The sequence below is a fragment of the Dendrobates tinctorius genome, unplaced genomic scaffold (genome assembly GCF_039654945.1).
Source record: "Dendrobates tinctorius isolate UK_male_01 unplaced genomic scaffold, ASM3965494v1 ptg000084l, whole genome shotgun sequence".
Classification (NCBI taxonomy): Eukaryota; Metazoa; Chordata; class Amphibia; order Anura; family Dendrobatidae; genus Dendrobates; species Dendrobates tinctorius.
Window position 1 is genome coordinate 10,576,130 of NW_027361752.1, and position 14,186 is coordinate 10,590,315.

At 40.0% G+C, this 14,186-nt stretch overlaps 1 protein-coding gene across 3 annotated transcripts in view; it reads left to right on the forward strand.

Annotated features, from left to right (window-relative positions):
• The window catches only part of VGLL3 (vestigial like family member 3), a 31,249-nt gene extending 17,839 nt beyond the window's left edge, over positions 1-13,410 (forward strand). For all 3 annotated transcript variants that reach the window (XM_073584441.1, XM_073584443.1, XM_073584442.1), the window contains exons 2-3: positions 3,645-3,894; positions 12,630-13,410. In XM_073584441.1, the coding sequence (XP_073440542.1) occupies positions 3,645-3,894; positions 12,630-13,156 (777 nt within the window). In that variant the 3' untranslated portion in view covers positions 13,157-13,410. The remainder of the gene's footprint in view (positions 1-3,644; positions 3,895-12,629) is intronic.
• Positions 13,411-14,186: the final 776 nt, after the last annotated feature.

Genomic DNA, 14,186 nt, shown 5'->3' on the forward strand with positions numbered 1-14,186 from the left:
TTCATAGTCATGAGAATAAAGAAAAATCTTTGAATGAGAAGGTGTGTCCAAACTTTTGGTCTCTACTGTATATTGCTTAACATACAAAGGAAATGTGTCATCTTTTACTTTAGGCCTTTTAGAAATCATTTCATCATCAACTTGATTAACTATTCACCATAACAGTAATTTTGACAATGGTTTCCAACATATACATTAAGATGCCACTGTGTATCTATCTATCTATCTATCTATCTATCTATCTATCTATCTATCTATCTATCTATCTATCTATCTACCTATCATTGTTCACTTGCACTGAATTCTTTATAAAATATAATAGTATATCGTAAGCTGTGATACACTATTCACTATTCAATGAGCTTTAGCAGTGCCCATCTTTATCACACAGTACACCTACATGTATTTAAGTGTATGATCAATCTGAAATATTAGTACCAGCCATTACCTATCTGTATTAGTGTAAACCATCTCCGCTTGCCCATCTTATGGTGTGTACACTGCATCTTTCTCTGTGCCTGTGGATGGAGGCCAGGTATTGGAAGTATGTTCTGCAGATCACTGGAATGGAATTGAAACTATTTGGTACACGTTGTGCCAGAATCCTGTGCGATGTCTGCTCGGCTAATATTTTTTATATCTTTTCATATCAGTATTCTTGTTTGGTAATAGTCTCCAAGGTCTTTGGTAATAGATAAGTATGCACGGTATATGTGCATAAGGTATTATCCTTCTTACCATTCTTGAAGTAGGAAATCACATTGTCTTATATATTGATTACAGTGCATTTATTGGTTAGCTTTCTTCAGGTTTTTTCATACTTTATACTTTCACATAATAAAATAATTCCTCCCATTGGTAGAGTGAGAATAGTCATCGTATTAGAGTGGATAGAAGATGAGTAACTGGGAAATGAATGGCTGGTCCAATGCTGGAGATCCTCTAATCACAAGCATGGAGATCCCTCATTCCTCCGCACCAGCGTAACTCATATAGAAGGAGATTGTACGGAGCAGTAATATTTTACTTGCTGCTTTGCTAGGGGTGTAGTTATTCGGGATGCAGGTGTAACATGGCACACACTGGTACTTAGGTTGCTGGCAATATATACAGAAGTTAATGGGACCTATTACATAATTTGCATTGTGTGTGGCCCAGAGCTTCACATTAGGCCGGGGTCAGACTTGGGAGAAATTTGCACGAGTCTCGCGTCTCAATACCCGGGAATGCCGCCAACACTCGGGACAGGAGCATGCGGCTGCGTTTATTTCTATGGAGCTGAGCGCTCAGGTCCGAGTGCCAGCAACAGTGCCGGGTATTGAGACACGAGACTCGTGCAAATTTCTCGCAAGTGTAACCCCGACCGTAAAGGGTATTTTCTGAGATCATAAAGATATTGCTGAAAGAGAAAATGCCTTAAGAAATTGCCTGCAGAGGTCATATGGGTATATGGACTCATCATTGCTTCGCTGTATTAAACAATGAATATTGAGGGGACAGAGAGGTTGGATTCACTGGGGATATTTTCTGTTAGATAACTGTTCTTTTGTTACTTGACTTTTAAACAACAACAAAAAAAAAAAAACGAACCAGAGCATGTGTCGCTCTAAGTGTAACCCATATGTGTTCATTCACACTGTGGCCATTTAACAGACAGAACCTAAGATAAAAACAAAATGAGCAAATACCCAGTAATTAGTAAGTGAATAAAGAAATAATACATGTAAATATCACACAATACTTACTTAACACTAGTTTGCTAAAAAAAAGTATAAAATCCATCCCACTGCGACAAGGTGTACCCTATCTGGATGGTACCTAACTTGTAGTTCAAGTCACTATTTGTCAGCATAAAAAGACTTTGCTCTCAACTGCAGGAATAATGTTGGTATATTTAATGCTGCCAAAAATAAACGTTTCGGCCACAAGCGGCCTTCATCAGTTTGCAGACTGCTATAAAGGATTGGGTATCTGGTCAAGGAGAGATGTAAAGGAATTTACTATATCACTTCAAATACGGCAGCTGGAGTGCAGAACTGGTGTGGACGCAGTGAAATGAGCTGTCCTTCCAGACGTCTGAGTGGATGTGCGCGGCCTGCACCTGATGAGCGGTGGATACAAGTCTGCAAACTGATGAAGGCCGCTTGAGGCCGAAAGTTTTATTTTTGGCTGCGTTAAATATACCAGCATTATTCATGAAGCTGAGTGCCAAGTCTTTTTATATTTACACAAGGTGTGGGTGCCTACTTGTGCACCCTCCTAAGTAGTGCATACGGTGTTCTTCCTTAATCTACTATGTGTCAGCAGATGTCCAAATGCATAAGGGTAGATCAGGATTGGGTCCTGACTATGCAGCCGCCTGTCCGTGGGTCTGTGGAAATCCATTTAAACAAACATTCCTCATTTAGTTAAATGGTCAGCTAAAAAGTCATGGCGTGAATGATGAATGACTAATTGGGTATGCAATCAGTGCCCATGGCTGGAAGGGACCAACAGTCCCATGGGAGGTAAAACACAGTAGATAACAGCAGTTGAGATAGTAGTTAAGTAGTTGAGATCGTAATTAGTTGAGTAAGAATCCAGTTACATTTAGGGATGCACCGGTGATCCTGACAACGATATGACCTGGTCAGGATCGCTGGTCCATCGCTAAATGGTCGCTAGTGAGCTGCCAAACAGGCAGATCTCACCAGAGACGCAGCAGCGATAAACTGTCCGTTGGCGGTCGCTCTTACCTGTCACACCGCAGCGATGATGACTTCCGCCTGCGTCCATGCGTCGCTAGTCGCCGCCAGCGGGACGTCAATGAGGAAAAAATGGCCCAGGACATTCAAGCGTGATCAGCGATATCCAGCGGGGGGGGGGGCGGTCGCAGGCACGTGTCACCTGTAGCGAGATGGCTAGCGAAGTCGCTGTTGCGTCACAAAATCGGTGACGCTTTAGCGATATCGCTAGCGATCTCGCTATGTGTAAAAGGTCGTTAAGCAGTAAAATAGTTGAGTAAGTAGGTAGTTACTTAAGTTGAGTGAGTACTTGAGATAGTAGTTGAGATAACAGTAGTTGATAGAGAATTAAAATTTGCGCTTAATAATGAACCCCTTTAGCTTGTAGTGACCTAAAAAATACACACAAAGGAATTGGATTGCTCCAAGTTAGGTAGTTATTACCTTAAGGTGTAATCTGAGCAAATGTCTGGACTCCAGGGGACCAGTAAAGAGCGCTGTATATCTTGATGTTTGCCAGATTGAATGATGTTTGCCAGATAAATGTGGGTTAATACCACGGCTCTTCAGGAGTGCTGTCCCGGCCGGTGACAGACACTCCACACTCCCCTCTTCCTCCTGATGAAGGAAACCGTGTTTTTTCCGAAACTAGTCGGAGAGGAATTGGTCCACTGTGCTCCCTGTAATCTATCACGTGACCGGTGACATCACGAAGGTCCTGTTGGCTCATCACACGCCACAGCTTTACATCATGCACACTGCACGCCAGCGCGCCGCAGGAAGAGGGGAGCGTGGAGTGTCTGTCACCGGCCGGTTCTACTACTACATTATTTTATAACTGTAGCAGTGTAATTATACATTTAAAGTAAATGTAAAATCTTGCCGCTTCAAATTTCTTTTTTTCATTTTTTTTCTATGCAGAAAAAGATTGTTGCATACAGTAAGATGCAAGAAGCCTTAGAAATGGCTTTTCCAACCAAGCAAGAAGAAGACGAAAAAGACCAGCCTGCCGAAATGGAATATCTGAACTCACGCTGCGTCCTCTTGACTTATTTTCACGGAGACATCGGAGCGGTCGTAGATGAACATTTCTCTAGGGCCTTGAGTCAAATAAGAAACTTCAATCCAGAAAATATAGTAGTCTCAAAGAGCAAAACAGGAACAAGTCGAGGTAAACGTAAATTTTATTTCCTAACATTAGCACAATGGCTGCTTTTAGAAAATAATACATAAAATGCATCTCATATACGGTAAGATTTAAGAAGCTTCAGAAATGACTTTTCCATTGTAGCAATGAGAAGAAACCTTTCTGTTTTTTTTTTCATTTGATTTTATGATTTTTAGGTTTCTAGAAACTTTCATAGACAGCAGTGTAAACAATGCATTGAATAGCAAACCCTTTTAATAACGAAAATGATAGAGGATATCAGCATAAAGGGGTCTTGCAGGGAATAAAAATATTTTTTTTGAAAGAGCTGAATGTAATAACGCCTGAAACTTCCATTCTAATGCTTACCCCGTTTCTGCTAATTATTTTATGGTCCTGTCTCTTACCTTAGTGGGCATTCCTAGCCAGTGTCGGACTGGGGTGCCAAGGGCCCACCAGTAACATTGACTTTGAGGGGCACACTTTTCACCTGCATACAAATATTACACTACCCTCATTCACAAATGTATCTATATCTGTAAATAATAATAAGGCTGGTTTCACATTTGCGTTTTTTTTCGCGGTAATTTAGCGCTAAATAGCGCATGCGTTTTTTTTTCCTATACTTTGCATGGGATGCGCTTATGTGCGCATACACATGCGTTTGTACGCGTTTTACCACGCATGCGTTTTTTTGCGGTATGCGCTCAGGCGCACAAAATGCAACTTGTTGCATTTTTTGTGCGTCCGATTTGCCTCAAAAAAACGCATGCGCGCGCAATGCGTTTTTTTACAGCAAGACACCCATTATAAGTCTATGGTGAGCATATGTGCGCATTGGCATGCTTATGTATGCGTTTTTTTGCACATGCGTTTTTTTTTTTACCATTAGTTTAGACAATGGAATTTAGGGGTTTGGGTAAAGTTAGGGTTAGTTAAGGGGGTTTAGGGTTAGGGTTAGGGTCAGGGTTAGGGTCAGGGTTAGGGTTAAGTATGGTTTGGTTAAGGGTTAGGGTCAGGGTTAGGGTCAGGGTTAGGGTTAAGTATGGTTTGGTTAAGGGTTAGGGTCAGGGTTAGGGTCAGGGTTAGGGTCAGGGTTAGGGTTAGGGTTAAGTATGGTTTGGTTAAGGGTTAGGGTCAGGGTTAGGGTTAGGGTCAGGGTTAGGGTTAAGTATGGTTTGGTTAAGGGTTAGGGTCAGGGTTAGGGTCAGGGTTAGGGTTAAGTATGGTTTGGTTAAGGGTTAGGGTTAGGGTCAGGGTTAGGGTTAAGTATGGTTTGGTTAAGGGTTAGGGTCAGGGTTAGGGTTAGGGTCAGGGTTAGGGTTAAGGTTAGTTAGGGTTTGGGTTAGGGTTAAGTATGGTTTGGTTAAGGGTTAGGGTCAGGGTTAGGGTTAAGTATGGTTTGGTTAAGGGTTAGGGTCAGGGTTAGGGTTAAGTATGGTTTGGTTAAGGGTTAGGGTCAGGGTCAGGGTTAGGTTTAAGGTTAGTTAGGGTTTGGGTTAGGGTTAAGTATGGTTTGGTTAAGGGTTAGGGTCAGGGTTAGGGTTAAGTATGGTTTGGTTAAGGGTTAGGGTCAGGGTTAGGGTTAAGTATGGTTTGGTTAAGGGTTAGGGTCAGGGTTAGGGTTAGGGTCAGGGTTAGGGTCAGGGTTAGGGTCAGGGTTAGGGTTAAGTATGGTTTGGTTAAGGGTTAGGGTCAGGGTTAGGGTTAAGTATGGTTTGGTTAAGGGTTAGGGTCAGGGTTAGGGTTAGGGTCAGGGTTAGGGTTAGGGTTAAGGTTAGTTAGGGTTTGGGTTAGGGTTAAGTATGGTTTGGTTAAGGGTTAGGGTCAGGGTTAGGGTTAAGTATGGTTTGGTTAAGGGTTAGGGTTAGGGTCAGGGTCAGGGTTAGGGTTAGTAAAGTCATGGTTTGGGTTAGTGTGAGGGGCCACCTAATGTTGGAAAAAAACGCAAACGCGGTAAAAACGCACTAAAAACGCATAAAAACGCTGCGTTTTTTTCATGCATGCTCATAAAAATGCTTGAAAAAAACGCAGCAGTTGTATGCTTTTGTATGCGTTTTTCAATGCGTTTTTTTGCGGGAAAAACGCGCTGCAAAAAAAAGCAAGTGTGAAACAGGCCTTAGCTAGGTAGATTGGTTAATGAATGATGAGATGCTGCTTTTTTCTGTACAGAGTAAATCGAGTGAATTATGCCTAGTACTATCTACATAGTGGGATTGGGGGCCCAGATCTGTACAGGGGCCCACCAGGGGATTCCCCTGTTACCCTGTGGGCCAGTCCGAGCCTGTTCCTAGCCTTTTTTGGACAGTCGAGAAGGTACCAGTCAGTAGATACTAGCAGGGACTGGGTAAGAATCAGAATGGGAGCTGTGGACAATCGAGATGGTTCAGTGTTATTTTCTCTATTTTTCTTAAGGACATGTGAGCTTAAAATATCCCCAGTGGCCAGTGTTAAAATTGCCTGTTTTCTACTTTTTTTTTTAATACAGATTGTATTATGAAAATGAAAATTGGCAATTTATTTTTTAAGACTGCATTTAACACAAAAGCCTGAGCCCTACATAAAATAATACTTATTCCTTTGAGGATTCCTTTATATTAACATAACATGGGCTCAGGTATGTTACAAGTCAACATTTGAGACATCCTTGAGGTCATTGAACTTCTTCAACTTTTAATAAAACCTGTGTCCCTTGATATGAAATATTGTAGCTGCCATTGATCTAGGACATCCTCATGACTTTAGGATTTGTGACTCGTGTAGAATCTCCACCTTATCTCATTCTAGGATATATAAAGAATTTGGACCAAATTTTAGACTCTTGACCTTGAGCCTTAGTGTAGAAAATTTCTTAAAAGAAATAGATGGCCTAGAAACACAAACAATAACACAAAGCTCCCTGATCCTTCATACCCTTTCTGTTAGACATGTAAAGGAAAATCTAATCCAGGCATCAGAAACTGTTCCCATGGGATGTTCCCTCTTAAAATAGTTGACATTTTACTTATAATTAGAAAAATGAGTCCTCTTAGCCCCGAACAAGGAAACAAACTCCAGCAAACTATTATTCAGTAAACAAATCTATCTATTCTTGAATAAGCAGCTTCCCTTTTTTCAGTCTTGACTATAAAAGGCGTTTTATAAGTCATGGATTTGTCATATTGATTATATCATTCTATCTGGAAGACTCTCCTTTGGTTATTGCAGATGTCCTTGTAGTATGCATGGGTTACATTTACTCTATAAGGCTTCAGTCACACATGTACGTGAAATGTTTGTGTGCTGCCAAATTTTTTGTTGGATGGCACATGAACCCTCAGGTCCCGATCCATCAAAGCCAGCAATTTTTTTAAAGCCGCCTGGTGGAGTCAGATGCTCCTGATTCATTGAGAGGTGCATGTGTTCATGAAACTGGAGCACTTGTTGAGTGGTGTGCACTACCGTGCACCATGCCAGAGAATGGAGTGAGATTTCTAGTATAAGAAATGCCACAGCTGACCATGAATTAGATGAGTTCTGGTGCAGCCTTAGTTTTGTGTTTTTGGCAGAGTTGGGAAAAACTGATGCGAAAAGACAAAAAGTCGCAAAATTTTGGCACAACTCGGTCAATATTTTATGACTTTTTAAAGCTTTTATGCCTTTTTTTATTATAAAAGCTTTGATGAATAGGGGCCTTAGAGTTTCATGGATATATTCACAAATCCCTGAAAATTGTTTTTTTACCTATTTATTTTTTAGACACCTGTCTTTGCATTCAATAAAGAGACATTACTTTCACTTAACCTTTCAGAATAAGCTGTCTTTTGTGTATACATGAAGAATAACACTATTTCTGTTTATTAAATGACTAGTATCCTGCTTTTTTCCATTTATCTCCCTTAACCCCTTCCTGACCTTCGCCGTACTAGTATTGCTCTGCGGGAACTGTATTTACGCCCGTAGCATTACTAGTATGGCGGCATGATCACCGCGACCTCACGCTGAGCGCCGCAGTGATCGGGTATGGGTGTCAGCTGTATGTGACAGCTGACACCTCGCAGTAACACCCACAATCGATGCTAACACCGATCGTGGGCATTTACCCCCTCAGTACTGACAGCGGCATAGAGAACAATCGCGCACTCCCACTCCCACAATTGCGCTCTCCCATCAGAACAATGCGATGCCATCACGTTGTTCCGGTGGTCTCCATGGACATCCCTGGCTCCAAGATGGCCGTGGGGTCCATCCGGGTCCTCCAGTGAGGTGGCTTGTCAGCGCCTGCTGAGAGCAGGCGCCGGCAAGCTTCCTACACTGCCTGTCAGATTACTGATCTGACAATATGCTGTGAAAAGTGTCATATCAGCGATCTGACTTTATATAGTAATGTCCCATACTGGGACAATGTAATAAAGTAAAAAAAATAAAATTATAATGTGTAAAAATATTTTAAAAAATCCCCAAATAAAGGAAAAACAAATTAAATAAATATTTTACCAATAAATATATTTATGTAAATAAAAAAAACAATAAAAGTACACATATTTGGTATCAATGCGTCCGTAACAACCCGACCTATAAAACTGTCCTACTAATTAACCCCTTTAGAGAACACCATAAAAAAAATTAAAAAGGCAAAACAAAATGCTTTATCATCATACCGCCGAACAAAAAGTGGAATAACATGCAATCAAAAAGACGGATATAAATAAACGTGGTACCGCTGAAAACGTCATCTTGTCCCGCAAAAAATCAACCTGCCATATAGCTCCATCACTGGAAAAATAAAAAAGTTATAGCTCTCAGAGTAAAGTGATGCAAAAATAATTATTTTTTCTATAAAATAATTTTAGTTTTTATTGTATAAAAGCGCCAAAAAATGATATAAATGAGGTATCACTGTATTCGTACTGACCCAAAGAATAAAACTGCTTTATCAATTTTACCACACAAGGAACAGTATAAACGCGCCCCCCCCCAAAAAAAAAAAAGAAATTCATGAATTGCTGATTTTTGTTCACTCTGCCTCCCAAAAATCAGAATAAAAAACGATCAAAAAATGTCATGTGCCCGAAAATGGAACCAATAAAAACGTCAACTCATCCCGCAAAAAAACAAGACCTCATATGACTCTGTGGGCCAAAATATGGAAAAATTATGGCTCTCACAATGTGGTGATGCAATAACTATTTTTTGCAATAAAAAGCATCCTTTAGTGTGTGACAGCTGCCAAACATAAAAACCCACTATAAAAACCTACTATAAATATTACATCGAACCCCCCTTTATCACCCCCCTAGTTAGGGAAAAATAATAAAATAAAAAAAGTATTTATTTCCATTTTCACATTAGGGATAGGGTTAGGGTTGGGGCTAAAGTTAGGGTTAGGCTTGGGATTAGGGTTAGTGTTGGGGTTAGGGATAGTGTGTGTAAGGGTTAGGTTTGTGGTTAGGGTTATTAATAGGGTTGGGATTAGGGTTAGGGGTGTGTTGGTGTTAGGGTTGGAGTTAGAATTAGGGGTTTTCCACTGTTCAGGCACATCAGGGGCTCTCCAAACGTGACATGGCGTCTGATCTCAATTCCAGCCGATTTTGCATTGAAAAGTCAAATGGCGCTTCTTCCCTTCCGAGATCTGCCATGCGCCAAAACAGTGGTTTACCACCACATATGAGGTATCAGCATACTCAGGATAATTTTTACAACAACTTTTGGAGTCCAATTTCCCCTGTTACCCTTGGGAAAATAAAAAATTGGGGGCAAAAAGACCATTTTTGTGAAAAAGATAAGATTTTTTATTTTTACGGCTCTACATTACCAACTTCTGTGAAGCACTTAGGGGTTCAACGTGCTAACCTCACATCTAGATAAGTTCTTTAGGGGGTCTACTATCCAAAATAGTGTCACTTATGGGGAGATTTCCACTGTTTAAGCACATCAGGTGCTGTCCATACGCAATATGGTATCCGATCTCATTTCCAGCCAATTTTGCATTGAAAAAGTCAAATAGCGCTCCTTCCCTTCCGAGCTCTGCCATGTGCCCAAACAGTGGTTTACCTGCATATATGGAGTATCAGCGTACTCAGGACAAATTTTACAACAACTTTTGTGGTCCAATTTCTCCTGTTACACTTGGTAAAATAAAACAAATTGGATCTGAAGTAAATTTTTTGTGAAAAAAAGTTAAATGTTCGTTTTTTTTCTAAATATTCCTAAAATTTCTGTGAAGCACCTGAAGGGTTAAAAAACTTCTTGAATGGGGTTTTGAGCACCTTGAGGGGTGCAGTTTTTAGAATGGTGTCACTTTTGGGTATTTTCTATCATATAGACCCCTCAAAGTCACTTCAAATGTGATGTGGTCTCTAAAAAAATGGTTTTGTAAAATTTGTTGAAAAAATGAGAAATCGCTGGTCAACTTTTAACCCTTATAACTTCCTAGCGAAAAAAAAATTTGGTTCCAAAATTCTGCTAATGTAAAGTAAACATGTGGGAAATGTTATTTATCAACTATTTTGTGCGATATGACTCTCTGATTTAAGGCATAAAAATTAAAAGTTGGAAAACTGTGAAATTTTCAAAATTTTCACCAAAATTCTGTTTCTTTCACCAAAAAAACGCAAGTCATATTGAAGAAATTTTACTGCTGTCAAAAAGTACAATATGTCATGAGAAAACAGTCTCAGAATCAGTGGGATCCGTTGAAGCGTTCCAGAGTTATTGCCTCATAAAGGGACAGTGGTCAGAATTGTCAAAATTAGCCGGGTCAGAAAGGTGAAAACAGGCTGGGTGCGAAGAGGTTAATGCTCTGTTTCTTAATTTGCAATCCGAATACTGTACATAGTTACCTAAGTTGAAAAAGACCTAGATCCATTAAGTTCAACCTTTCTCCAGCAACTCTACATTTCGTCAGTAATTTAGCTATAACCCACAATGTTATGTGTATCAAGGAAATCGTTCAGCCCTTTTTTAAAAGCTGTTATAGTGTCTGCCATTACTACATCTTAAGTTCGGGCATTCCCCAGTCTGACTGCTCAAACTGTAAAGAACCCTTTCCTATTTAGCTGCCGGAATTGCCTTTCTCCACCCATAATGAGTGCCCCCCGATCCTCAGTATGGTCTTTGGAAGGAATGTCATGTGCCAGTGTTTTGTATTGACCACACATATATTTATACATGTAAATGAGATCTCCTCTGAGGCATCATTTTTCTAAGCCAAAGAAGCCCAACTTTTCCAACCTCTCATCATATGAGAGGACTTCCATCCCTGGTAATAATCTAGTTGCCCGTCTTTGAATTGACTCTTATTTCTGAATATTCTTTTTAAAATGTGGAGCCCAAAACTGGATCCCATATTCTAGATGTCGCCTCACTAGTGTTTTAAAAAGGGTAATAATACGTTGGAATCGTAGGATTTTATCTTTTTTTTTTAAACATCCTAAAATCTGGTTTGCTTTTGCGGCTGCTGCTCAACATTGAGTTCTGCGGCTCATCTTACCTGTAACCAGAATACCCAAGCCCTCAGAATACTCAACTCTGAACTGGTGGTAGGAGACTGAGTGCTATGATGTCTCATAGACATGGCATAGTAGGCAGAAAGTTACTCCTGCTCTTCATTTCTTAGTTTATACATATGCAGAAGCAGCAGCAGAATGGAGGACAATAGAATAGAGCACTGAGAAGTGTAGATGTGAGTTCAGCTCCAGGCGCAGGGAAAACACATGGCAGAAAGCTGTGGACAACCTTTCTGTGTTTCATTCTATTTTCTCACTTTGAACCTCACTTCTCCTCCCCACTTCTGATCTCCATAGAGTATTTGTGCAGCATGGTGGCTCAGTGGTTAGCATGGTTGTTTTGCATCTCTTGGTCCTAGGTTCAAATCCCACCAAGGACAACATCTATCAGGAATTTTTCTGTTCTCCCCGTGTTTGCATGGGTTTCCTCCCACACGCTAGAGACATACTGATAAGGAATTTATATTGTGAGCCCTAAGGGGAACAGCGATAATGATGTCTGTAAAATGCTGTGGAATTAATGGCGCCTTTTAAGTGAGCCTTATAGGTGAAGTCTGACATTTCCATTTACTGGCAATTCATCTTGTCTTGAACAAGATGTGGTTGAGATGTTTTTTCAGAGTGGATGAGTTCAGGGGGCAGGATGGAGTGGCATAAAGGCTCATAAGTGGAGAAAAAGCTGATAAGAGAGATTACAAAATGATATTAATCTATACTATTGATTTATACATAATTTGGAGAAAGTAGAGTTCCCATTTAATATCTATTAACATTATACCACTGATGTTTTAAATCCTGCTATGTTTGTGGTGGCATGCTGAGTAATGTAGTGGTGACGAAAGTTGACAACCAAGTGTCATTTAACAATATAGTGTTCATTCTTTCTGTCTTCAACATAACACTGATTGATTAACCCTAGTTTCCTCTATAACTGGTTTTCCAGGAGAACATAAATATAGCTAGGGGGTATGTAGATCTATATCTCACCCAAAAGGTACTTTATATTATCCATGTATGAATATATGGATAATACAATTTCCATATATATACTGTATGTGTGTGTATCACTGATCCAAGAACCAGTAGATTGTGCAGTTGTGGCCTTCCAAAATCAGTGTTTGGGATCTGGATTATAACAAAGAATAAATTAAACAAATTAGTGCACGGAAGGGTCATTGTATTCAAATGTGTAAAAACAATGGAGATTTAATTTATGCTATCATTTTTAAAATGTCACATTTTTCACATTTTTATTCTATTTTCCATTTTTAGAGAGTCTGTCGTCATCATGTCAAAGGACTAGTTTGCCTTCGTCACTGTGGACAAGCTCATATCAATCATCACCACCAGCTTGCTTGAGCGGAGCTCATCCAGACTTTACAACGACAGCCACTGGCACTTTCTCCACCACCGAACCTAACAGCTGGTCTGGAGAGAATGTGCACCAGACTATACCACATCCTTCACCAGAATCCTGGCATTATCCATTGGCTTCACCAACCAGTTCTCCTTATGCACACATGCATGATGTTTACATGTATCACCACCATGCTCATCCACATATGCATCACCACCATCACCATCATCACCACCCTGGCTCCCACCTAGACCCACGATATGGACCTCTTCTAATGCCTTCAGTCCGTACGGCCAGGATTCCTCCACCGCAGTGTGATGTAGCTAAAACAGAACCAAGTACAAACACAATGGCTACCACAACCTGGGCCGGGGCATTCCATGGCACTGTGGACATCGTGCCAAGTTTTGGCTTTGAGTCAAGTAACAGTTTCACAGCCTAAATGTTTCTCGGCTCGTCAGGAGGACAAGTACAACTGCAAGGAAGCCAAATCCGGGATTTTAGCACGCTTCACTGTTGAGTCTGGAAGAGAACCTATTTAGACATTAAAGGACTTTATGATTGTATTTTCTTATGCAAAACCAAATATGAATTTCTATGTAAATGGTTTTTTTTTGTCTTTTTTTGACCAAAGCATTCTGTGAATAATTAAAAAGAAACAGACTGGTTTTATATTAAATATTAATGATTTCTTAATCAGTTTCCTCCGGAATGCTCCTACTTTTGTGTGTGGTCTTTATTCATGCTTTACAATTGCTCCGGTGGAAAGATTGAAACCAGATTATTCTGGGTGAACAAAATAAGTCATCTAAGTCACTATATATAGGCAAAAAGCAGGCTGTGGCTATGTAAGAAAAGTCATTGAATTATTCCTAACGGTCTTCATGCAACCAGTATAGTAGGAATAGAAAGGCGGAATGGAGCACAGTGAGTTATGAAGCCGTATAAGGCATTATTCATTGCACCTTATATGTATCAGTACACTTATCGATGCATTTCATGGCATCATAAGATCACATTGTCTGCTTATTACTGTAAAAGAAAATAGAAAGTGTGGCTGAGGTTTCTTATAAATTAGAATTAGGGTAATAATGCTCAATTCTTTATAAACTCCCGATGCCTAAACCTCGTAGGTGAAAATGCTTTAAAACTCTGTTTGTGCGGTATGGTCACTGCAGTGCAATAAAATCACATTTAAGTATACTGTACGCTCTTGTAAATTTGCAATTGTGACCCCCTAATTTTCTACCACCAGTATCTCATGTAAATATTTAAAGGGTTCTTGCCTTAAGTTATAACCACTTGCCTACGCAACCAATTTTCATTTTAACGTTTACATTTTTCCTTCGCCATCTTCAGGACCCATAGCTTCTATATTTTTCCATCAACAAAACCATGTCAGGTCTTGTTGTACTTTTGAACGACATCATTTGTTTTATTATTATTATTTATTTATGCTAAAAAAGAGAAAA